General features: G+C 39.4%; 1 protein-coding gene across 4 annotated transcripts in view; it reads right to left on the bottom strand.

The window, feature by feature from the left end:
- Nucleotides 1-23,967, bottom strand: part of prim2 (DNA primase subunit 2) — an 80,888-nt gene that overhangs the window by 11,014 nt on the left and 45,907 nt on the right. For 3 of the 4 annotated variants that reach the window (XM_077237131.1, XM_077237129.1, XM_077237130.1), the window contains exon 11: nucleotides 421-547. The exons of the other annotated variant lie outside the window; for it this stretch is intronic. In XM_077237131.1, coding sequence (XP_077093246.1) covers nucleotides 421-547 — 127 coding nt within the window. The remainder of the gene's footprint in view (nucleotides 1-420; nucleotides 548-23,967) is intronic. 4 annotated transcript variants of the gene reach the window in all.

Genomic DNA, 23,967 nt, shown 5'->3' with positions numbered 1-23,967 from the left:
TGAAGGGAATGTGATGATGTGGGGATATTTTAATTCCAAAGGCCAAGGGAACTTTATCAGGGTGCATATTATCCTGGATCCATGAAATAACTGGCCTTTAAAAATAAAAATCTACCTGCCTCTATGGGAATTTAACATAGGGGTGTCCTGACTTATGCACTTATACTCAACATTAAGTTCTCAGGCCTTCATAGTAAGCAGAACAGTGATGCTCAATTCTGAATGGATTTCACCTATTATGTGCATTGCTAAAAGCAGGTGTTATCAGTTAGGCAGCATGGACTTGGGTATTTTTTAATAACTAATTCAAGACCACCTGCGTACTAAACAGTCTTTTAATTCTCTTCACTACAAAACTAAACATGGGCCTCGGGGGACCGATCGCATATAAAACCAACAGTCTGGCTCAGTAAGACTCACCGTGGTAGTCGCCTTGGCTGGGTGGGTTTGACAAAATCACCTTCATGCAACTGTAGGGGGTGTAGTCAGTGCGCTTGCCTTCCTTCCCAAACATGTGGCGGACGCTGTAGGCATATGCTTTATCAAACTGCAGAGCAAGACAAAGACGAGAGAGAACAAGAGAGAGACTGTGAGTTTGAGGGAGAGGACAGTAAAGCATGCAAGAAGAGGGGTAGGAATGGTGGGGAGGTTGTGGGTGAAACTAAGACATTGTCGTACATCAAGTGGGTTGTGGCAGGGCGTTTTCCGCTATGAAATATAGAGCTATTAGCAGGGACCTGCTGTAGCAGTGTCGCCAAAACCGCAGACAGCTGTGACTGGATTATGGATAATGTGGCTGCTCTCTCTATATCTCCCATCCCCCGTCTCTATTTCACTCTATACACACAAATCTCATGTCTCTGAGGCATCGCCATCAAACCAAATCAAAAAAATGAATGCATGCAAAGGAAAGCCATTCTTGTTGAAGAGCTACTACCTCAAGCAGAAATTTAAAATAACAGTGTAAAAGGTTAAAAATAATAACATTCTAATGTGCAATTTTCAACATATACATTTTTATTACAAATAAACTACGTTCAAATGTGTGGCGTCAGAAAGAGGTTTTATGTTTTTGAAAGAAATGTCTTATGCTCACCCAGGCTGAATTTATTAAATACAGTAGTATCATGAACTCTATATACTCAACTCAGCTTTATTTATAAAGCACCACTAAAAACAACAATTGTTGACGAAGCTGCTGTACACTATATCAAATATCATCAACATTTAACACCATGTACATCATAATTTACAGAACAGACCAGACACAGCACAAATTAACTACAATTAAAAGCCAAAGAAAAAAGGTAGGTTTTGAGTTTTGATTTAAACTCATGCAGTGTTGAGGAAGTTCTCTCTGACTCTCTGTGGTCATTAAAAATCCCAGGATGTCCTTCGAAAGAGTAGGGGTGAAACCCCAGATTTTGCCCATTGGCCTGTCTATGATAGCTTCCTAATCATCCCCATATATATATATATATATAGTCCTTAAATATATATATATACACTGATTGGCTTCATCACTCTGTCTCCTTTCCACCAGTAAGCTGGTGGGCTTTCTGGCACAATATGGCTGCCGTCGCATCATCCGGATGGATGCTGCACATTGGTGATGTTGAGGAGATTCCCCCTTCTATGTAAAGCGCTTTGAGTGCAAGGAAAAACCCTATATAAATGTAACGAATTATTATTATTATTATTAGTTCTAATAAAAACAGGTAGGCTGTTCCAAAGTTTCGGTGCAGCAACGTCAAATTATCGATCTTTCAGTCTTGCCTGAGGAACATTTAACAGTCTCTGGCTGGATGACCTAAGAGACCTTTTAGGATTGTGAACAGATAATAAATCGGAAAAAAAGAGCAACAAGACTTTAAAATCAATTCCATAACAAATTGGGAGCCAATGCAGAGATATCAGAACTGGAGTGATGTGCTCTCGTTTACACACACCAGTAAGGAGCCTAAAAGGTGCATTTTCTACCATTTCCAGACGGTTAAGAGATGCTTGGTTAATACTCATATAAAGGGAATTACAATAGTCAAGCCTTTTCGAAATAAAAGCATGAATCACCCTTTCAAAGTCCTTAAAAGAAAGAAATGATTTTACTTTAGCTAGGACTCTGAGATGAAAAAAAAATGGTTTTGACTACCGTACTAATCTGTGAGTCAAATTTGAGACCACTATCGAAAAACATGACAAAATTCTAAAAACATGTTTGATCCCAGGTGTATCGTCAGTGTAACAGTGAAATGAGATGCCGTGTTTCTTAAAAATTGAACCCAGGGGAAGCATATACAAGGAGAATAAAATTGGAGCAAGAATAGAACCTTGAGGGACCCCACACGTAAGAAGAAGCTGCATCCGAAGTAAATTCACCAATATTAACAGATAACCTTCTACTATTAAAATAGGATTTAAACCATTTAAGAGCATTTCCCTGAATGCTCATCCAGTGCCCCAAACGAGAGATCAGAACAGAGTGATCAATCGTGTCAAATGCCACACTCAAATCTAGCAATAGCAACTTTATTTATATAGCACAGTTAAAGCAACACTATGTCGTTTTTGTGGTTTTTGCTCTCGGGTCCCGCTACAGTTGGGAAACAGTATTGTTTTCTACTACTGTCGTAAAATCTGTCATGGTTACACCAGGCGATACACGTGTGCATTTGTTGACAAGCCGATACTGTCTTGACTCGCGGGCTGACTTCCAGCGTTGCGTGTGAAATGTCTTCATCCCAGGTACATTGGCATAATTTCATGGGTTTTATTTTTTTCAAACGTAAAAAGATCGCGTAGCTCACGTTTACAAGCCAGCGTCATTATAGTAGCCTATTGTCTACTGTTTTACATAACGGATATGCTAATTCAATTCAATGTTTGTGTGGAAGGCCATATATCGTCAATATTATAATATCAAGCTACCATAGATGAATCTCCAAATTTGCATAGCCTGAGGCAAGACACTTTCACCAGAAAAATAAATAAACAAACATGATTATCAGCCTGCAGACATTAGGATAGTTATCCTGAAAGATTATTTATTATAACCATCGTAAACTAGCATGTTAGTGTAGCTACCAGATTGATAATTCACTACTCTACTAGCATTACTTGATTCATGAAGATAAATGGAGGACCAGATAGATTCCGTAACATGGCCAGGCCATGTTATTCAGCCTTTTACATTTCGTGCGGTAGTCAGCTCCCTGACTCCCTGGTTTATTTATAAATGTATAAACACTTTATAGATGACTGACTGCTGCGCTTGTGACAGGGTGAAGCATAGCACAGAACGAGCATAGAGAGAGAGAGACACACTCTCACCGTCTTCAAACTGTCTTGCTCTCGCTCCAATAGTGATCCTCGTCCAGTCTTTTAATTTGTCACTCTCCCTTTTTCTTTTTTTAGTCTCCTCTGACAAAACCTTTGCCTTCTTCCTTTTAGTTGTTGCTTCGGTCATGACAACAACATACAGAGGGTATCAAACGCTAGTTGGGCTCTCACGTCAGAATTTGAGGAAGTGACGTATGCCGTAAACCAGTCGAATTTTGTAGTTTTTTTTTGTGCTCGGGTTACTACCCGAAGCCTGAAGTTACATAGTGCCAGTAAAAGCGATACAGACACTGTCAGGCTACGGCAGACGTGTCATTCAACCTATTGTAAGTCGATGTACTATCTCAAGGGTCTTGGAAATATATAATGAAGGTTGAAAAACGACATAGTGTTGCATTAAAACACCAAAAGTTGACCAAAGTGCTTTACAATGTAACAGAACACAGAAGGAGAAAAAGATCTAATCTGAAAAAGGAGCATAACACAGGCAGCACATATAGTAAAATTATCACTGATTAAAAGCTATTGAAAACAGATGTGTTTTAAGTTGTCTTTTAAAATCCTGCACAGTAGCAGTATCTCTAATATGTTTAGGCAAACTATTCCAAAGTTTAGGCGCTGCTACAGCAAAGGCGCCATTTCCTTTTTGATTCGGATGTGTCCTGGATATTTTGATTCGCTGATCTCAAACTTCGTCCAGTCTGATATTCAGTTAAAAGATCTGACAGATAGTCCGGTGCGAGTCCATGCAGGGATTTGTACACCAATAACAGAATTTTAAAATCAATCCTATAATAAACTGGAAGCCAGTGCAAGGAGATCAGGGACAGGGTAGGAGTAATGGGTTCACGTTTTTTAAACCCCATTAAAAATCTAGCAGCTGAATTTGGAACTTTTTGTAAACGAGAAATAGATGACTGACTAATTCCCGTATATAACGCATTACAATAGTCAAGGCTGGATGTTATCAAAGCGTGAATCGCGTTTTCAAGGCCTTTAAACGTCAAGCATGATTTCATCTTTGCTAGATTGCGTAAGTGAAAAAAAGTCAACCATGTTTTAAGATCTAAAAGACAGGCCATAAGAGGTTCTAAGCCATTTTCATGTGACCGTGGCAGATACACTTGTACATCATCAGTGTAGCAGTGAAACTTAATATTACATTTCCTGAAAATATTTCCCAAAGGAATCATATAGAGAGAAAATAAAATAGGAGCAAGAATGGAGCCTTGCGGCACACCACACATGATCGGTGCTGATCTAGAGGAACATGTCCCGATCTTCACTACTATGCTTCTACCAGTCAGATAGGATTTAAACCACTCCAGGACCTTCCAACTGAACCCCCACATACTCCTCCAAACGTGAGAGCATCACTGAGTAATCAATTGTGTCAAAAGCAGCGGTTAAATCTAATAAAACTAACATAGCAGAATTTCCAGCATCAATAAATCATTAAAAACTTTTACAAGGGTTGTCTCAGTTGTGTGGTGTTTCTTGAAACCAGACTGGTAGACTTCACCGATCTTGTGTTCTTGTAGAAAGTTATTTAATTGGTAAATAAACATTTTTTTCTAAAAATCGTAGATAAAAGTGAAAGATGAGATACCGGTCTGAAATTAGCCAGAACAGTCGGGTCCAAATTTGGTTTCTTTAATAAAGGCTGCACAAATGCCTGTTTCAACATGTTTGGAAATATCCCAGTATCTAAACTTTTATTTAAAATTTTTGCAAGGTACCAGGCCCAATCACCTCAATAGTTTCTTTAAAAATCCACGGAGGGACCACATCGGAGCCTGTGGGTTTTAATTTACTTACCACCTCTTGTAACCCCTGGAATGTAGCCAATTCATATCGATTAAAAACTGCAATATGCCGAACAGGACTTGATGGTTTTATAAGTCATCGGTGAGAAATCCAATCTAATTGCCTCAATCTTAGAAATAAAATAATCAAGAAAGTTCTCACATTAAGTCGGGGACAGAATTAAATTTACCTTATCAGAAGGGTTTACTACAGTATTAATAATATTAAAAAGTGTTTTCAGATTATCCAAATTTTTCTCTACAAGTTCTATGAAATATCTAGATTTAGCTGATTTTACAGCTCTCTGAAATTTTGTTAAAGTTTCCTTAATGTTAGAAAAGATTTGAAGTTTAAGCTTTTTCCATTTTCTTTCCGCCTGCCTGCAAGCTTATCTACAGCGCCGCATCTCATCATCATTCAATCAGGGATCCGACCTATTTTTACGATATTTACTTTTTAAAGGAGCCACTGCATCCAACACATCTTGACTGATCTTGACTTGATCAAACTGATACCAAAATCATTGGTAAAGTCCTTATGTTGTTTAGGTGGCCTATATATGACTGCTGTTGCCACTGGGTTATCAATGTCCAATATAATTAACTGCAGTTCGAACGACTCATATTCCTCGGTCACTATTTTTAAAGAGAAGTTTAACTGTAGATAAATAGAGGCCAACCCTCCACCTCGGCCAGATGTATTATAAAACTTACATTTCTGTGGTAGAAGTTCAGAAAAAGGGCTTATTTCTCCACTCGTGATCCATGTTTCAGTAATAAACTGAATGGTTATTTACCACTGACCTTGCGTTGATCAAGGCAATCCTCAGTTTTACCGGGTCCTTGTTTAGTTGAGATATCCGACGCAAGACCTAACATTGCACTCTCTCACACCACCACGGTTAAGTCGAGGCGGGCGATAAATTTGCTGCAATCCAGACGAGGTGGGAGGAATCAGAATGTTCCAAGCATATGATGGTTCCAATGAACGGCGTCTTATGAGATGACAGCAGTCCATTTCATTGATAGAGAAACTCCGAAAGGTATACCTCTCCCGATTTTTCGCAAGAGTAAGCTTGATCTGAACAGCAAAACCACCTCCTTTTCCTCTTCGCCTTCAGCGTTTCCTTCCCGTCAGCAAACACGGCACACGCCGCAGAAAGGGAGGCACGGAAGCCAGCAGTGGTGGTGGAGTGCCATAAGCACCTAGCGAGTCGAGAGTCAGTAAAATATTGTTTAAAACTTTTACCAATGCTGTTTCTGTGGAATGTTTTTTCCTAAAACACTTCAAAAATCTTGTTTTTATTCAGAAAGCTCTGTTGTTGGTGAAACACTATTTTGCCTAAAATTAGTCAGAACTATTAGGTCTAAGTTTGACTTTTTGAGAAGTGGAGAATCATGAGCTGAAGAGGAGATATTTAGCCGAATATGTCTCATCTTATCCACAAAAAAAAAAAAAAAAAACACATAGCCAGAGACTGTGGGGTAAAGACCAACAGATGGGTTAACCGCAGCATTTATAGTGAAAAAAAAATGCTCTTGGATCTTTTCAATCAGATCTGAGAAATACTTAAACTTTGCTGTTTTCACCACTTTCCACTGTACCAAATTGTCCTCAAGCACACACACAGTCAGAATGAATGGCATCCTGGTAAATATGATCAAATCAGATTGCAAATCAAAAACAAATCTGCATTGTTTATCCTTTTGATCTTTCATTAAAAAAAAGTATCAAAAAACTAACCATTTCATTGCAGCAAAATAATTGAATTGGGGGTGGTAACTACCATTTTCCTCACGCAGTGCAACACATCTCCTTCACATAGAGTTGATCAGGTTCTTGATTGTGGCCAGTGGAATGTTGGTCCACTCCTCTTCAATGGCTGTGCGAAGTTGCTGGATATTGGCGGGACCTGGAACACGCGGTTGTATACGCCAATCCAGAGCATCCCAAACATGCTCAATGGGTGACATGTCCGGTGAGATGCTGGCCATGCAAGAACTGGGATGTCTTCAGTTCCAGGAATTGTATACAGATCCTTGCAACAGGGGGCCGTGCATTATCATGCTGCAACATGAGGTGATGGTTGTGGATGAATGGCACAACAATGGGCCTCAGGATCTCGTCACGGTATCTCTGAGCATTCAAAACGCCATCAATAAAATGCACCTGTGTTCGTTGTCCATAACCCCATCGCCACCATGGGGCACTCGACCCACAACGTTGACATCAGCAAACCGCACACCCACACGACGACATACACACTGTCTGCCATCTGCCCTGTACAGTGAAAACCGGGATTCATCCGTGAAGAGAACACCTCTCCAAAGTGCCAGACAACCATCGAATGTGAGCATTTGCCCATTCAAGTCGATTACGACGACGAACTGCAGTCAGGTGGAGACCCTGATGAGGACGACGAGCATGCAGATGAGCTTCCCTGAGATGGTTTCTGAAAGGTTGTGCAGAAATTTTTTGGTTATGCAAACCAATTGTTGCAGCAGTTGTCCGGGTGGCTGGTCTCAGACGATCTTGGAGGTGAAGATGCTGGATGTGGAGATCCTGGGCCGGTGTGGTTGCACATGGTCTGCGGTTGTGAGGCAAGTTGGATGTACTGCCAAATTCTCTGAAACGCCTTTGGAGATGGCTTATGGTAGAGAAATGAACATTCAATTCACGGGCAACAGCTTTGGTGGATATTCCTTCAGTCAGCATGCCAATTGCACGCTCCCTCAAAAATCTGTGACATTGTGCTGTGTGATAAAACTGTACATTTTAGAGTGGCCTTTTGTTGTTGCCTGCCTAAGGCACACCTGTGCAATAATCATGCTGTCTAATCAGCATCACGATATTCCACACCTGTGAGGTGGATGGATTATCTCGGCAAAGGAGAAGTGCTCCCTAACACAGATTTGTGAACAATATTTGAGAGAAATAGGCCTTTTGTGAACATAGAAAAAGTCTTAGATCTTTGAGTTCAGCTCATGAAAAATGGGGGCAAAACACCAAATGACACCATGCCATTATTTAACAAAAACTAGGCCAAAATGGAAAAGCCATGTGTGACAAACTAAGTACACCCTTACTGATTCCATAGGATTTAAGAGGGTAAGTAGCAGTCCAGTAAGGAAGATTATTCACAAGTGGAAAACATTCAGACAGTTGTCAGTCTTCCCAGGAGTGAACGTCCCAGGAAATTTACCCCAAGGTCAGACCGTATATTGCTCAGAGAAAAATTGCAAAACACCCAAGACTCACCTCAGACTCTACAGGCCTCAGTTAACACGTTAAATGTTAAAGTTCATGGCAGTACAATTAGAAAAATACAGGACCAGTATGGCATGTTTGGAAGGGTTGCCAGGAGAAAGCTTCTCTCTAAAAAGAACAAGTCAGCACGGCTTAGGTTTGCAAAGTTGCATCGGAACAAACCTCAAGATTTCTGGAACAATGTCCTTTGGACAGATGATACCAAAGTGGAGATGTTTTGCCATAATGCACAATGCCATGTTTGGCGAAAACCAAACACAGCATATCAGCACAAACACCTTATAACAACTATCAAGCACGGTGGTGAAGGGGTGATGATTTGGGCTTGTTTTGCATCCACAGGACCTGGGAACCTTGCAGTCATTGAGTCGACCACAGACTCCTCTGTATACCAAGGTATTCTAGAGTCAAATGTGAGGCCATTTGTCAGACAGCTAAAGCTTGGCAGAAATTGGGTCATGTCACAGGACAATGATCCCAAGAACACCAGCAAATCTATAATAGAATGCACTGGTCCAGTCAAAGTCCATACCTCAACCCGACTGAAATGTTGCAGCGGGACCTTAAGAGAGCTGTGCATAAACATCGAACATCATAAATAAAAAATAAAAATAAAAAAATAAATAAAAAAACATGAACATCTCATGCGGCTATTATAATACAAATTAAAAGAGACGTGGAATCTCCTGTGAGCATTACTGGGTCTTATTTGTGCTTTGCGCAGCTCTTTCTGTATGTGAGCTGTGTACATCACAGTCCACCTTGAGAAATATGCTGTATGCTTAGGAAACCATTACACTGTTTGCATTTGATGAGGGTCAGTGCATTCAATCTCAGGGCTGAACTCAATACACCAATCATGTACACTCTGGTAACTATCCAAAAGGGTAACCTAGCCCCCTGAGCTGGTTATGTCTCAGCTAAGAGATGGAGAGAGATTGGAGAGAGTAAAGACAGCAAAGAGGGGAGACAAAGAAATAGCAAGTAATAATCATCCACATCACTAAGATGCCATTACCATAGTAATAAAACCTGTGAACTTGACAAGGTGACTATCTACAAGGCTGCAATTAAACAGGCTATAAAATCAACTTACCCCATCACAAATTAATGACATGATGGGTCTATAGATTGAGGCAGCCCCTCCACTTTTGATATCAGATCTATTTTGTTTTGTTTAAGAGTGCACATACAGGAATTGGGCTAAATGGGAGTTTGCTAAAATAATAAATAATTTTTTTAATAGCCCTTTGACTATTGGGTAACATAAATCCAACTGTTCGCACTGCGCAAGCATCAAGCACATCCCGCTGTTTAACATCAAGCACATCCCGCACTATTTTCTCATTGATGCATGTCCAAAACAAAAACATTAGACTCAAGCGCTTTGCTTAAGACAGACATATGCAACTTTTTTTTCATTAATATAGCCTATAATAAGAGTACTTCATTCTATTATCAAATGAGTAAAGGACTCAAAACAGTGGCAGGAATTCCTCTAATATACACAAATTAACATCTGCTGCAAGGAGTACAGAGGCAGGAATTCCTCCATTAAACACAAACCAAGATCTGCTGCAAGGAAATGCAGTTTCTGATGCCTGTACCGAACTGTAATGGGCAACGTAGCTCCTATGCAAGAAAAAAAAAACACGTATGCTTCAGAATTCTTTCTTTTTAAGGTTTGCATCTTGTGACATAACATCCTGTTTTTGGTTCATTTAGATGTCTTTGGTCTGTGTTGAGTTCATATTTCAGTCGAACCGAACCAGAGTTTGTTTGCAAGTAGACCAAGACCCACCTTTTCAGGGTTCTTGGTCCGCTTGTTTGGTGCACACTAGGGTTCAATAGTGGTCACACTTATTCAAATGAACCGCACTAACAGGGCAATCGCACCAGAGTGTTTTCATCAAACCAAACCTGCCAAGTGTGAACAAACCCTTATATGTATGATAGACCTATTTAATAAAATAAAAAAAGTAAATCTTTCGTTTTTGGCAGTGGACGAAAGCAGAGCAGAGCCAGCAGTGGACGAAAACACGGAGGGCCAGCAGGTGACTAGAGCCCAGAGCTACCCAGATGAAGATTTTGACCTACGGTGGAATTAATGTAGGGAGGATTCACAGTGGAGCCACGAGCTTGACCGAGCAAGGTGATGACGTGATCGTTGGTGACCGAGGTGGAGGACTAAGGCGGAGACAGAGGGAAGGAGGAGCCTGATGGAGCTGATGGTGGGAGGAATAAGTCAGTAGCAGAGGTAGAGTGGCAAATGACGAAGGTGGAACCGGAGGGACCAGGAAGCCTGTTAGAGCCGGAAGGACGACGGTCCCAGGTGGGACAGAGGGAACGAGGAGCCAAGGTTGAGGCAACTGGTTGATGGGCGAGGTGGAGTAGTGGGCTCAGAGGCCCGAGGCAAAGCCAGGGGATCCAAACACCAAGGTAGAGCTGGGGGCCAGGAGGCCCGAGGCATAGAAGCATCGCTGGGCTGAGTCGGCAGAGGGGATGGACGGGACCAGCGGAGCCGAAGCAGAGGAACTGGACGGCTTACTTGGGTGAGGAGAGAGTGGGAGGCTGGGTGGACCATCAGTGAACAAAGGAGACTTGCAGCTGGGTGGAACCAGTGGCGACGAAGAAGACTTGGAGCTGGGTGAAAATACTCTTCTAATGACCTCATGTTCTGAATCAGGTGCATTAATAATAATAGAGGCCTGTGATGTCAGTAGAAAAGTTGTAATGAATGTGCATTAAGAAAGTAAATGGGGTCAGTTTTGATTTCACTCTGACTTTAAATGTTCACAGAGAGGAATCATCATAGGGTCCCCCACCTCACAGAAGTCTGGTGCTGACTCCCACACTGTCAGGCAGTAACCTGCCAGCTCTTTAGAATGCAACTAATTACTGTATTAATGTCAACTGCCTCTCCTTTATGTATGCCAATGCACATCTGATCCATTTCATATCCGTTCCAAAGTAAACCTGGAGAAAATCTGTACCAAAATAAACTGAGTTAATCAGTCCTCATTTGCTGTAGATTATAAAACAGGCTCCTGGCGTGACCTGTTCCTCAATGGTTTCAGGCTCATCTCATTCGAGATGTTTTCTGGAAATTAACTGCTACATTATTACACTTGAAAGCTCCATCACTTCATAATGCTGTTCACTGAATGGGAGCAACAGGACCGGGAATTTGAAATGTTTCGGTCCTGCATTTTCTTGTTAATTATCATTTGATTCCTCTGTAAAATATGAATTAAATATGTTATAAATACAAAATGTTCAGGTAAATGTTTAATTGTAACTCTCACATTGAAATGTATTAAGTACATTTAAATGTAAATTTATTTACATCAATAATTATTATTTTGGTTGATCCCAAGAATTTTTTTTATTACAATTTACAAAATATATTTACAATATATATAAACATAATATATTTTGATTTAGTAAAAAAAAAGAAAGAAGTAAAGTTAAAAACAAAACAAATATCTGAAGTATGTTTGTGGTCTAACACTATATTCCAGTTTTCTCACACATTCAAGAGTGAGAGATCCTGGATATGGTCATAAAGGCACTGAGTTATTGCATGCATTTTCCTACAGTTGTTCAGAACCTAAAAATTGAACTGGCCAAACAAAAAGGAGTATAAGCACTTTGCGACAAAGGCTAGTAAAACTCGATTTAAGCTGCGACAGTCCACCCACTGTATTGAAGAGCTCAGGAGAGTGTCGAGTAGGTGATTATATTTTAAAAAAAAGAAAGAAAAAAGAAAGTCTGGCAAAGCTGCTAAATCACAGCTCACTGAATTCATTATGTGTCCTGTGGGACTACAGATAACATCACAGGAAATCTCTCTCTTTTTGTCACAAGCACACGGATGTATGTGCAGCAGACGGATCTTAGTATGACCATCGGCAAGGCGTTTTTTTGTGACCGTAGTAAAAGTCCATATTAAATTGACGCCATTGATGCCAAAAAGTGGCCAGAATGATAAAAGATACTGACTTGCTACAATGAGGTAATCTCTGAAAATGTGAAGTGTATCACAGCAATGACAACAGTGACAAATGTACATAAACCTATTGAAGTCCAAAATCACTGCTCAGGGTGATACAATCAGAATTTCATATCTCTGACAAAAGGCAATACTTTGTATTCTTAAGAAATGGAGTGTGGAAGGGAGTGAAACCCACTACAATTTCTTAAGATTGCTCTGTAAAGGGAACAGGAAAATGTGTGTTCAAAAGATGGATGTCTCGGTAGAGGCATTAGGCACAAACCCAGATGAAAAGAGAGGTTGGGACTAGCTCTGAATCTCAATGACAACCATGACTAAAGTGCCATAGATTTACTGTTGCTGTACTTAGCAAACAATTGCAATTGTGCACATTTTTCAAGTGTTTATTGTCCCATACAATTGTTGTGTCTCTTATTGTACGGATGGATGGATGGATGGATGGATGGATGGATGGATGGATGGATGGATGGATGGATGGATGGATGGATGGATGGATGGATGGATGGATGGATGGATGGATGGATGGATGGATGGATGGATGGATGGATGGATGGATGGATGGATGGATGGATGGATGGATGGATGGATGGATGGATGGATGGATAGATAGATATAAATAGTACAGCTGTTGAGATTAAAGTGAAATGTGAAAATTAATGAAAAGTGATGATTTGATTGCGGTATTTAGATTGGCTCACGTTGTATTAGATTTTTTTTTACATGTTTTTTGCATCAGCAGCACTGGGCAGTATAACCAATTGCACTGGTTTATGTTGAACTTATGAATGCAACGGCCAATCAGGGGTGTTTAGATTTCATCCCTAAAAATGCCAGAGTTTTGTTCAGGGAGCAGGCTAATTTTCTCATTATAAACAACAAAGCCAGATACAATACAAGCAAGAGATTCATTCTGCAGTGTAGACCACCTCATATATATTATATATTAGTATATATTAGTTAAGTCTCGTGTACGGCCTCATTTACCCTAACTGTCCACTTGTATTAAACCCCCTTGCTCCCAAACTTTTCAACAGTGTCAAGGCCTGAGATATCTCGCAGGGAACGAACAGAATATCATCCTAACCAATAACTGTTCTCTACTGTTTGAATGCATGCATAATGATGTCTCTTCACAGTTCCTGTCCTGCATGTTCCTCTGTTACTCACTAGCTTTTTTCTGTGTCAATTAGCGCAGTTAAGCTATTGTGGCACGTGCAGACTTGACTGAGTAAACAGCATGAACATTTAGGGGCCTGAGTGATTGAGAGGATCTGGTTTTCTCTAGACAGCGTGCAGGAGGAGTTGCGGGTCCCTTAGGGGCCCAGCACTCTAATTAAACAGGCAGATGCTGTGGGGGGGGGGGAGAGGGGGATGTTTCAGACAGCCAGACCGGTAAACAACGCAGCCACTTTTGTCACCATTACAGTTGCTTGTAGAGCGGTTACCTTTTTGACTCTAGGAAGGGGAATCAAATTTTTCCCATAAATTATGCTCCTCCGTTCCCTGAGGGAAACATTAAGAGATGGAGGTGAGAAAAAGAATGTGAGAACGTAAAGAGGCACTGAGACAGGTTTGAGAAAGATTCTCATTACTCCTTGTCAAAACACCTCGATGCAAACCACAATCTGAGACGGAGACTAAATGATACTTCCGGCCACAGTATTTCTTGTGTTTTACGATTACAATAAACCAGTTTAACTTAAAAAACAATACAATCAAATGTTTGCAAGATAGAAATGACCCACAAGAGCCAATCTGCGGGTTTGATATTGTTCCCATGTGTTGCAAATCCACAAGCTGGACTTTCTGGTGCTGAGGTCACTGGTGGATAATAATAATAAAAAGGCATCATGGTTCAATTAAATAGAAATAGGGAGGTGCGAGATGCCCCGCTCCCAGCATCCATCCTTTAAGCCCCCTCAGCATGGGTGAATAAGCCAAACAGTGATTCATGCGCATTAAAGGTTACTGGCAAAATGCTCAAACGTATTGTAATTACCTTTGTCTTTTCGTGGAATATTTTGCATGCTAATGCTCTTTTAAAGCAGATTATTCACCCCATGCGAATGTTAAATGATTCAGCGCTGTGTAAAGACTAAAAATGACTAGATGTACTTTAGAGAGAATCGAGATGACCTGCTATGTAATTATTTTAAATGTTACATCTTTAAAGCAACTCATGGCTGTATTACTCAGAAAGCAAAAGCTTTTTGTTATTGATTAAAGTCTATAATCAGAAGATAGATCATCTCTGGAGAAAAACGAAAGCCAGTTTTAAATCTTAAGAAGTTTCTCACTTTTGTCCTTCCTTTTTGTAGTTTGTTGAATAAAATACAAACAACCCTACTTGAAACTAGCTAATTAGTGAGGGAATGAATATTTCAATAGGTTACTTAAATAAATAAACAAATTAATGAATTAGTAAATATATAAATATATATATATATATATATATATATATAAAATGAGGGACAGTTCTTTAAGTGATATGTGTCTGGTCCCCGCTATGATAACAATAACTTTCTCAAATGTTTACAGAACAAGCGGGAACCCAGTGTGCCTGTATCTTTCTCTATTGCTGTTCGATTACATGATAGAAAGTCTAAGGCCTTCAAAAGCCGTACAGCAAACCCACCTAATCTTGTGCATATTACACGACATACTAAGATTGCTGTGGGGACAAAAAGTAAGACTATTAAGTTAGCACTTTTAAACATCCGCTCACTTAAAAATAAATGACTTCTAATCAACGACTTAATAACCACATACAATCTGGATTTTATGTTGCTAAATGAAACTTGGCTAGAAGACAGCTGCAGTGCAACAGTCCTCATTGAAACAGCCCCTCCTAACTTTACTTTTATGAGTGTCTGCAGAGCTGTCAGAAAAGGCGGAGGTTTAGCTGCTCTTTATAAAGATGTCTATCAATGTAAGCAAATATCATTTGGGAATTACCCGTCTTTCGAATATCTTGGTATTGTGTTAAAAGGTGCTCCAAGCATTTTACTTATTGTTTACAGGCCTCCAAAATACTCTCCAGCTTTTGCTGAGAACTTAACAGAACTGTTATCAACAATTTCCTCAGAGTTTGACTGCTTTGCCATTGCTGGAGATTTTAACATTCACATAGATAATGCAGAAACCAATATGGCAAAAGAAATCAAAACTGTTTTAAAAACTTTTGATCTGACTCAGCATGTACATGGACCCACACATAATCGTGGACACTCTAGATTTACTTATCAGTAAGGGTCTAAACATTTCATCAATTGTTATTAAGGATGTAGCACTGTCTGATCATTTTTGTATTTTCTTTGATATATTGATCTCTCCTGCCATTGAAGCTAGATCTGTGTCTGTCAAGAAGAGATGCTTAAATGAAGACACTAGTGTACTATTTATGAAGGCTATATCTTTAACACCAAGCATATCTGCTGACTCTGTTGATTTTCTCATTGATTCTTTTAACTCAAAAGTTAAGAGTGTCAGGGTTCTACGCTAAGGTTTTTCCCAAGGAGCACATGTGCTCCTAAATTAAAAAATCTAGGAGCACACAAAGACATTTTGGAGCGCAGTGAAAAATGTTCAAGCAACAGAGTTTAACAAACTGTTTATTATATATATATATATATATATATATATATATATATATATATATATATAAACACAACGTGTGTGCTCCTTCTCTTTCTGTTCAACTATGGTGTGAAACCGTCGTTTTGATGCAGAAGTATAAATCACACTTTACAATCACTTTAGTAAAACAGAACAAGGGGAACGTGTTGCTCTCAGGAGGAGGAGCACATCGGCACACCTGTGAATCTGCATCTTTCACTGCAGAGGCTTTTTCCACAACATGGAGGAGAAACTAGTTTAAATGAGAGTATTAGTATTTACTAGTATTAGTCAACTAAAACTAGACTAAAAATAAAACAATTTAAATGACTAAAATATAATGGGTTTAGTTCATTTGTAATGCATTCATTTAGAATTTCTCTAAAATGTCCAAACCCATATACTCCCGGAGAAAACATCTATTAACCTGTTAATATGAATGATTTTAAAGTTTGAACATGCAATACATATACAGATTTAACTATTGTGACTTAAAAAAATATCTTAAAATTAAATAAAACCACTTTTCCTAAAGTAGAATAGTCTTCTTTCAATGAATGATATATGCTTTCTTTATAACTACTTGCATACATCATTCTTTATTATTTCAAGCAGCAGACATATTTATTTGTAATAATGAAATATAATGAATCCTTATCAAAGCTATTAACGAGCAGTGAATGCCTTTCTCTTTTTCTTTTGTTCCTTGATAAATATTAAGGACACAGACTGCATTAGGTTTATTACTCACTGTCACTTTAAGACATCGGATCATGTCCAATGACATGCGGATCCAATTGCACTGATGCACATCCGATTCACTCAAAACTGTTTAAGACTTAACCTACACAGTTTACTGCTGCGTCCCTATTCGCATACTATCCGTCCTAAATAGTATTCGAAAATAGAATACTCTCCAAAACGGACATTTCGACAATGTTGTGTATTTGTCCATTCAGACACGAAAGAGAGCTAAATGCAGTCCTCGCACTTTGTGTGTGTGTGTGTGTGTGTGTGTGTGGCTGCACGCTTCGAGTCGAGTGTGTGAGCACAGAAAACTATGCGTCGTCGTCACTCTCATTCAGATCTATATGGCTACTCTACTCATTCTCCCAAACGTTTACATTTTTTAATATTTCATGAGATATGCAGCGCATGTGAACCCATGTGCCGCTGGTAGATCAGCAGCACGTCCCTAATACTACAGGACAAATATGCGCATCTACAAACGCAGGACATCAGTTCTGACTGGATCGCTTCCCAAATCGTCACTATCTAACATTTTTGTTTAGTTTTTAATCGTTGACGAAAATGTCAATAGATTTTCGTCATAGTTTTTGTCATTCAAAACTAGTTTTTATTTAGTTATATTCTCGTTTTCGATTGTGGTAGGTTGTAGTTACTCGCACATTGTGCTCGTAAATCATTTTTCCAGTTCGCACGGATCGATTTTTAGGGGCATATGCGAGCAAAATGGTCGCACTGTAGAGCCCTGAGTGTAATTGATGATATTGCTCCTCTGAAAGTCAGGAAGAAGAGTGACAGACAAAAAGCACCTTGGAGAAACTCAACAGCAGTGCAAAATAAAAGACAATGCAGAAAAGCAGAGCGCATGTGGCGGAAGACAAAACTTATTACTATCATTATAACATCTACAAAGACAGCATCCATGCTTTCAATAAGGAACTAGGCAAAGCTAGACAGACTTTCTTCTCGAATACTATAAACAGAAATATTATCAACACGCGCACTCTTTTTGCTACTGTAGAGAGACTGACAAACCCCCCAAGCCAGATTCCCAGTGAAATGCTCTCAGTGAGAAAGTGCAGTGAGTTTGCTTCTTTCTTCTCTGAGAAAATCAATAATATCAGAAAGGTGATCAGCTCATCCTTGAGTTGCGCTGGGGTCAGGCAGATCAGACAACAGCCTGAGAAAGTAGTCACTATGTCTGATTTCGAAGAAATTGATGGCAAAATTTTGGAAGAAACCGTACAGCACCTAAAAACATCAACCTGCGCCCTTGACGCACTTCCCACATCTTTTTTCAAAAATGTGTTACACAGCTTAGAAGCAGATCTCCTAGAAGTGGTAAATGCCTCACTTCGCACTGGGAGTTTTCCGAACTCCCTGAAAACTGCTGTTGTCAAGCCCCTCCTGAAAAAGAGCAATCTGGATAAGACCATATTAAACAACTATAGACCGATCTCAAATCTTCCTTTCATAGGCAAGATCATTGAAAAAGTTGTCTTCAATCAGCTGAACAAATTCTTAAACTCGAATGGATACTTTGACAATTTTCAATATGGTTTCCGACCGCACCACAGTACAGAGACCGCGCTCATAAAGATAATAAATGATATTCGCTTAAATACTGATACAGGCAAATTATCAGTGCTGGTACTACTCGACCTCAGTGCTGCATTTGACACTGTCGATCACAACATACTTCTTGACAGGCTGGAAAACTGGGTCGGGCTTTCTGGGAAAGTCCTAATATGGTTCATGTCATACTTAGGAGGCAGAGGTTATTATGTGAGTATAGGAGACCATAAGTCTGAGTGGACATCCATGACATGCGGAGTCCCTCAAGGCTCAATTCTTGCGCCACTCCTATTCAACCTGTACATGCTGCCAATGAGCCAAATAATTAGAAAGAACCAAATCGCTTACCACAGCTATGCAGACAATACACAGCTCTACTTAGCCCTATCGCCTAACGATTACAGCCCCATTCACTCCTTGTGCCAGTGCATTGATGAAGTCAACAATTGGATGTGCCAAAACTTTCTTCAGTTAAACAAAGACAAAACTGAAGTCATTGCGTTTGGAAACAAAGATGAAGTTCTCAAGGTAAACGCATATCTTCAGTCTAGGGGTCAAACAACTAAAAATCAAGTCAGGAATCTGGGTGTGTCTCTAGAGTCAGACCTTAGTTTCAGTAGTCATGTCAAAGCAATAACTAAATCAGCATACTATCACCTGAAAAATATTGCAAGAATTAGATGCTTTGTTTACAGTCAAGACTTAGAAAAACTTGTGCATGCTTTCATCACCAGTAGGGTGGATTATTGTAATGGACTCCTCACTGGCCTTCCCATAAAGACCATAAGACAGTTGCAGCTCATACAGAACGCTGCTGCCAGGATTCTGAGCAGAACCAGAAAATATGAACATATCACACCAGTCCTCAGGTCTTTACACTGGCTGCCAGTTACATTTAGGATTGATTTTAAAGTATTATTACTGGTATATAAATCATTCAATGGCCTAGGACCTCGATTCATTGCAGATATGCTCACTGAATATAAACCCAACAGATCACTCAGATCATTAGGATCACATCAGCTAGAAATACCAAGGGTTCACTCTATGCATGGCGAGTCTGCTTTTAGCTACTATGCCAGCCGCAGCTGGAACCAGCTTCCAGAAGAGATCAGATGTGCTCCTACAGTAGTCACATTCAAATCCAGACTCAAAACACATCTGTTTAGCTGTGCATTCACTGAATGAGCACTGTGCCACTGTTCGTCCGACTGTTTGCACTGTATTTTATTTTATGTTTTAATTACTCTGATTTCATTTGATTATTTCTGTATTTTATCTTTTATTCTAAACTGTTTTAATTATTCTCATTTCTTTTGATTATTTTAATTTCTTCTATGTAAAGCACTTTGAATTACCATTGTGTATGAAATGTGCTATATAAATAAACTTGCCTTGCCTAATCATCCTTAACAGGGGAGCATTCAAATAAAAACAACACCCTTATTATAATGTGTATCATAACCAGGTTCAATGCAGTAAAGCTATAAGATTAAAGATTTTTGCATGTAAATCTGAGTTTCTGTCCTAACCAGCCATGGCAGGACATTTTGTCAAGTTTAGACTATTTCTGTGACATCACACGGGATAGCCCCACGCCTCTATGAAATTACTGGACTCAAACATATGTATCTAGAGATCAGAATAATCTCAGGAACTTGGGCCAGTTTTTTTTCTATCCACCTTATTTTTCATGCTTCCGTTGTCATCCGCTTCCAGTTATTTTTAGCTCTACAAAAAATCTTGGTATGCTGCTTGATATTGTAAACTGGTATTTCTTACCCTATTATTTTAATGTAGTGGGTTAATTATAAACACGCTGGTTTGTAGCGCAAACAGTTTTACAATTTACTGCACTTTGTTATTCTTCTCATTATTTCCCTATGGCGGCTAATGAACCGGAAGTCTCACACATTCACAGAAAATAGCAAATACGGAAATCTGCACAGGTGTTTGAAAACATGTAAATACGGTTTGACTTCCCTCCTCCATGACAAGTAGCTGTAAATACGGTTTGACTTCCCTCCTCCATGACAAGTAGCTGTCAGAAACAAAGTTGTGCAGAGCTTTGTGTATCAGGGTATTTCAGCTCTTCTATAAACGATGCCTACTGTTAGAGAGTGAATTGCATTCAGATTTTCAACCAAACTTTCATAATGAACATCTGTGTTGGTGTGAACAGACCTTAATATGACAAATACTGTATAGCTTATATACACACATTATTAGCCAGTAAAGCCACATGTATGTGTCCAGACTCTTCCTCATGGCTGAACAATAGAATATCTTGTGCTCAAGATGTGTCCCTCGGCAGTGGAGAATGGATATGTGTGAGGAAGTCTAATGAGAGTCACCCTGGTGCACCTCACATTGTGCTACAATCAAAATGAATGTTAACAGCAACCATTTAGCTAGAGAGGCGCATGGAAGGCCATATCAGCCTGGCCTTAGCTGGCCCTGGCCCTCTGCATGAATGAGACACCAAACAAAGTCCATGCCACTGATATGTAGCAGGTGCTATAAGGGTTCCTATCTCCAAAGAGCAATCAGATTGATAGATCAGCCACAGGGTAAACAGTAATTTATTCATCCAAAAATCAATGACTCGTGACAATATTTTGTGTGTAAACCATTTTAGTGCTGCATGCAGAATGCTGTCAGGTGATTACGCAGTTGCTTGTACTATAATTATAATCATAATTATTTATCATGATTACTATTGCTTTACTGTCAACTGAAGTGAAAAGTAACACATTGCACATTATTAACCCTGGAACAAAAGAGATCTGGCAAAAAAAAAAGAAGAAAAAAGAAAGAAAGAGCATTTTATCAAACCACAAGAGTTCTTTTTTACTCATCAGGGGGTGCATAAAAGCTGAACTGGATATACAGCTACCGTTATCGTTAAGTGTATCTAAATGGCAGCATCTAAATGCTAAAGCAGAAAGGACTAGAAAGCTGTGAAAGGCAAAACAACATTGAACCAACTGCTTCATAAAGAAACGCATAGATTAGTCTATCTGCGACCACCCACACCCACTACCAAATCAAAACATGTGGTCCAGTAAGATCTTGCCACGGTTGTTTATTTGCTAGTGAAAGTGGAATGCTAATGGGAGCTTTGTGCAGTCTGATATCCTTGACATCTCGCATACATCACTCACAGAGTTGCGACCTGCATCCCACAGACTCCGCCATACGCTAGTTCGTAAGGAAGGCTGCGTTCCTTGTGAGTAGGTGAACTGAGTTCCACCTGAGAGGGCAGACTGAGGGGGACGCAGCCACCCTGGAAATGGGGCACTTTTGTGAGTGGCAGTGCATGACCACCAGAGAATGTGTTTTTCTGGATGTGTTCTTATATTAAAAAAAAAAATGTTCACCTCCTGACTTCTTCCAGAGGAATGGTTGGTGGCTAAGAGAAGGAATATTTGTAAATGGAGATCCTCTGACTGAGTCTGTGAAAGTGGCTTAGCAGTAGTAAAAGTAAAAGCACCTCTGAACTCGAGCATGTTTAGTGCTGGGAGTGTAGCATGGCAAAATGTTCTGTGCTTCATCTTTAAGCAGAGGCAGCACACTGTAAAAAGGTTTTCTTACACAAGGACTGTATCCAAAAAGATTTTAACAATTTGCACCATTACAGTAATAAAAAAACAATGTCAAAATAAATTTAAAAAAAGCACTAAAAATCTATTTAAATTTAACAATTTATTCCTGTGATAGCAAAGCTGAATTTTCAGCATCATTACTCTAGTCTTCAGTGTCACATGAACCTTCAGAAATCATTCTAATATGCTGATTTGGTGCTCAAGACACACTTTTATTATCAATGTTGAAAATGGTTGTGTCTTTTTAATATATTAGTGGAAAATGTGCCTTTTTCAGGATTCTTGGAAGGTTCAAAATAACATTTATTAGTAACATTTAACAATTCATTTGAAAAGATACAATGAAAGAAACGCAAATGTCTTTTTAATGCATCCTTGCTGAAATAAAAGTTCTCAAAAAAAAAGAAAGAGGGAATCTACTGATCCCAAACTTTTGAACTGTAATGTAAATGTTAGATAATGAGGATTTAAACTTGCTTCTATGTAGGGACACATGGATGCTGGATCCGATCACAGCAACTCAGGCCACAGGCAGGGAAACATCCTGGACGGATAGCCAGTCCATCCAGGGTTGAACTACTTTGGCATTCCCATCCAAATTTACTCATTCATTTCTATGCTCATTATATCTGTACTTGAATTTTGCTTTAGGGAACATGTTCAGAGCAAGGACAAAAACAAAGAACAAGGAACAGAGGATATGAATATTAGATTTCCCCGCTTGACTGAGCACAGAAATTTCAGATGGTTTTGCACCACAGTACTTTTAATATAACAAAATTGGCCTGGATTTCGATTTTCTGAAGGCCAGCCATTGCTAACCATTCTTGTCCTGCGAGTCCTATTTTAAGCTACTGCTGTGGAGGCAAGTGTAGAAGCGAAGCAGCAAGAACTGGGATAGCGCTTGAATACACAGCTACAGGGCATTATATCACAAGAAAATGTAATTGCTTTGCATGGGGGCACTGGTCTTTACATGTAGGGTGGCATGTGTCCACTAACTTCATCTACATACTGGAATAGGATCAAAAAAAGGGTGTGTAAAGGTCAGTAAAAATGAATTTTTAATATTTTTAATATAATATTTAATGAATTTAGACGGAGTATATGCAATACACTGGGTATATACAACAGTCGGGTTCTAGAAGTAAAAATCCCATACATATTCTCCATAGGGGAATTGATTTTTAAACATACCAAAGATAAACCTGCCATTAGCTCTGAGGTTGTTAATCAATATCATAAGCTTGTTGAAGCCATCATTCAACATTATTTCTACTTTTTATTAAAATAATTGTTTAACAGCGGAATTCCTTGTGAATATGATTAGGGGCCAAGCACTAAAATTGTGGAGGCCCCTATTGAAATCATTGGCATTCTTATTCTTATTCTTCCGCTCTGGAAGTCTATGGCAGCCCATAGAACCGCTTGCGGGAAAGTTATGAAATTTGGCACACTGATAGTGGAGTCTGAAATGTCACCATAGCAAATTTGGAGTCTCTAACTCAATCCATTTAGCACCACTCATGTTTATGCTAATAACTTTTGAACTGTAAGGGCTAGAAACAAAATTCTTTTTCCTCTGATTCCTTAGCTCACGACGATTCGATTGCATTTTCCGTCATGAAAATCTTTTCGCCATTTTGAATTCTCAGAAAAACCTACTTTTTCTAACTCCTAGGGCGTTGCTCCGATTTTAACAAAAGTTGAATCAGATCTTCTTCATACCATGACAACAAAAAGTTATGGAATTCAAGTTAATTCGTCAAACCGAGCTTGAATACCGCGCAAACTAATTTTAAGAGGCGCTTTCAAAAACAGACTGTATCTCCGCAACACTTTATCGTATTCAGACTAAACTTCATACATGTCATCACAAGCATGACCTGAGGCTACATGTGCGTTTCAGCGCAGCGCCACCTACTGGTCCGGGGATACGAAAAATGGCTATTTTTGGTTATAACTTCTGAACAGTTTGTCCAAAAATCATAAAAGTTAGAT

This window comes from Siphateles boraxobius, unplaced genomic scaffold, assembly GCF_051911475.1.
Source record: "Siphateles boraxobius isolate OS27281-9 unplaced genomic scaffold, OSU_SipBor_1 20, whole genome shotgun sequence".
NCBI classification, from domain to species: domain Eukaryota; kingdom Metazoa; phylum Chordata; class Actinopteri; order Cypriniformes; family Leuciscidae; genus Siphateles; species Siphateles boraxobius.
Note: the sequence above shows the minus strand (reverse complement) of the source record. Positions and strands in the feature narration are given on the sequence as shown.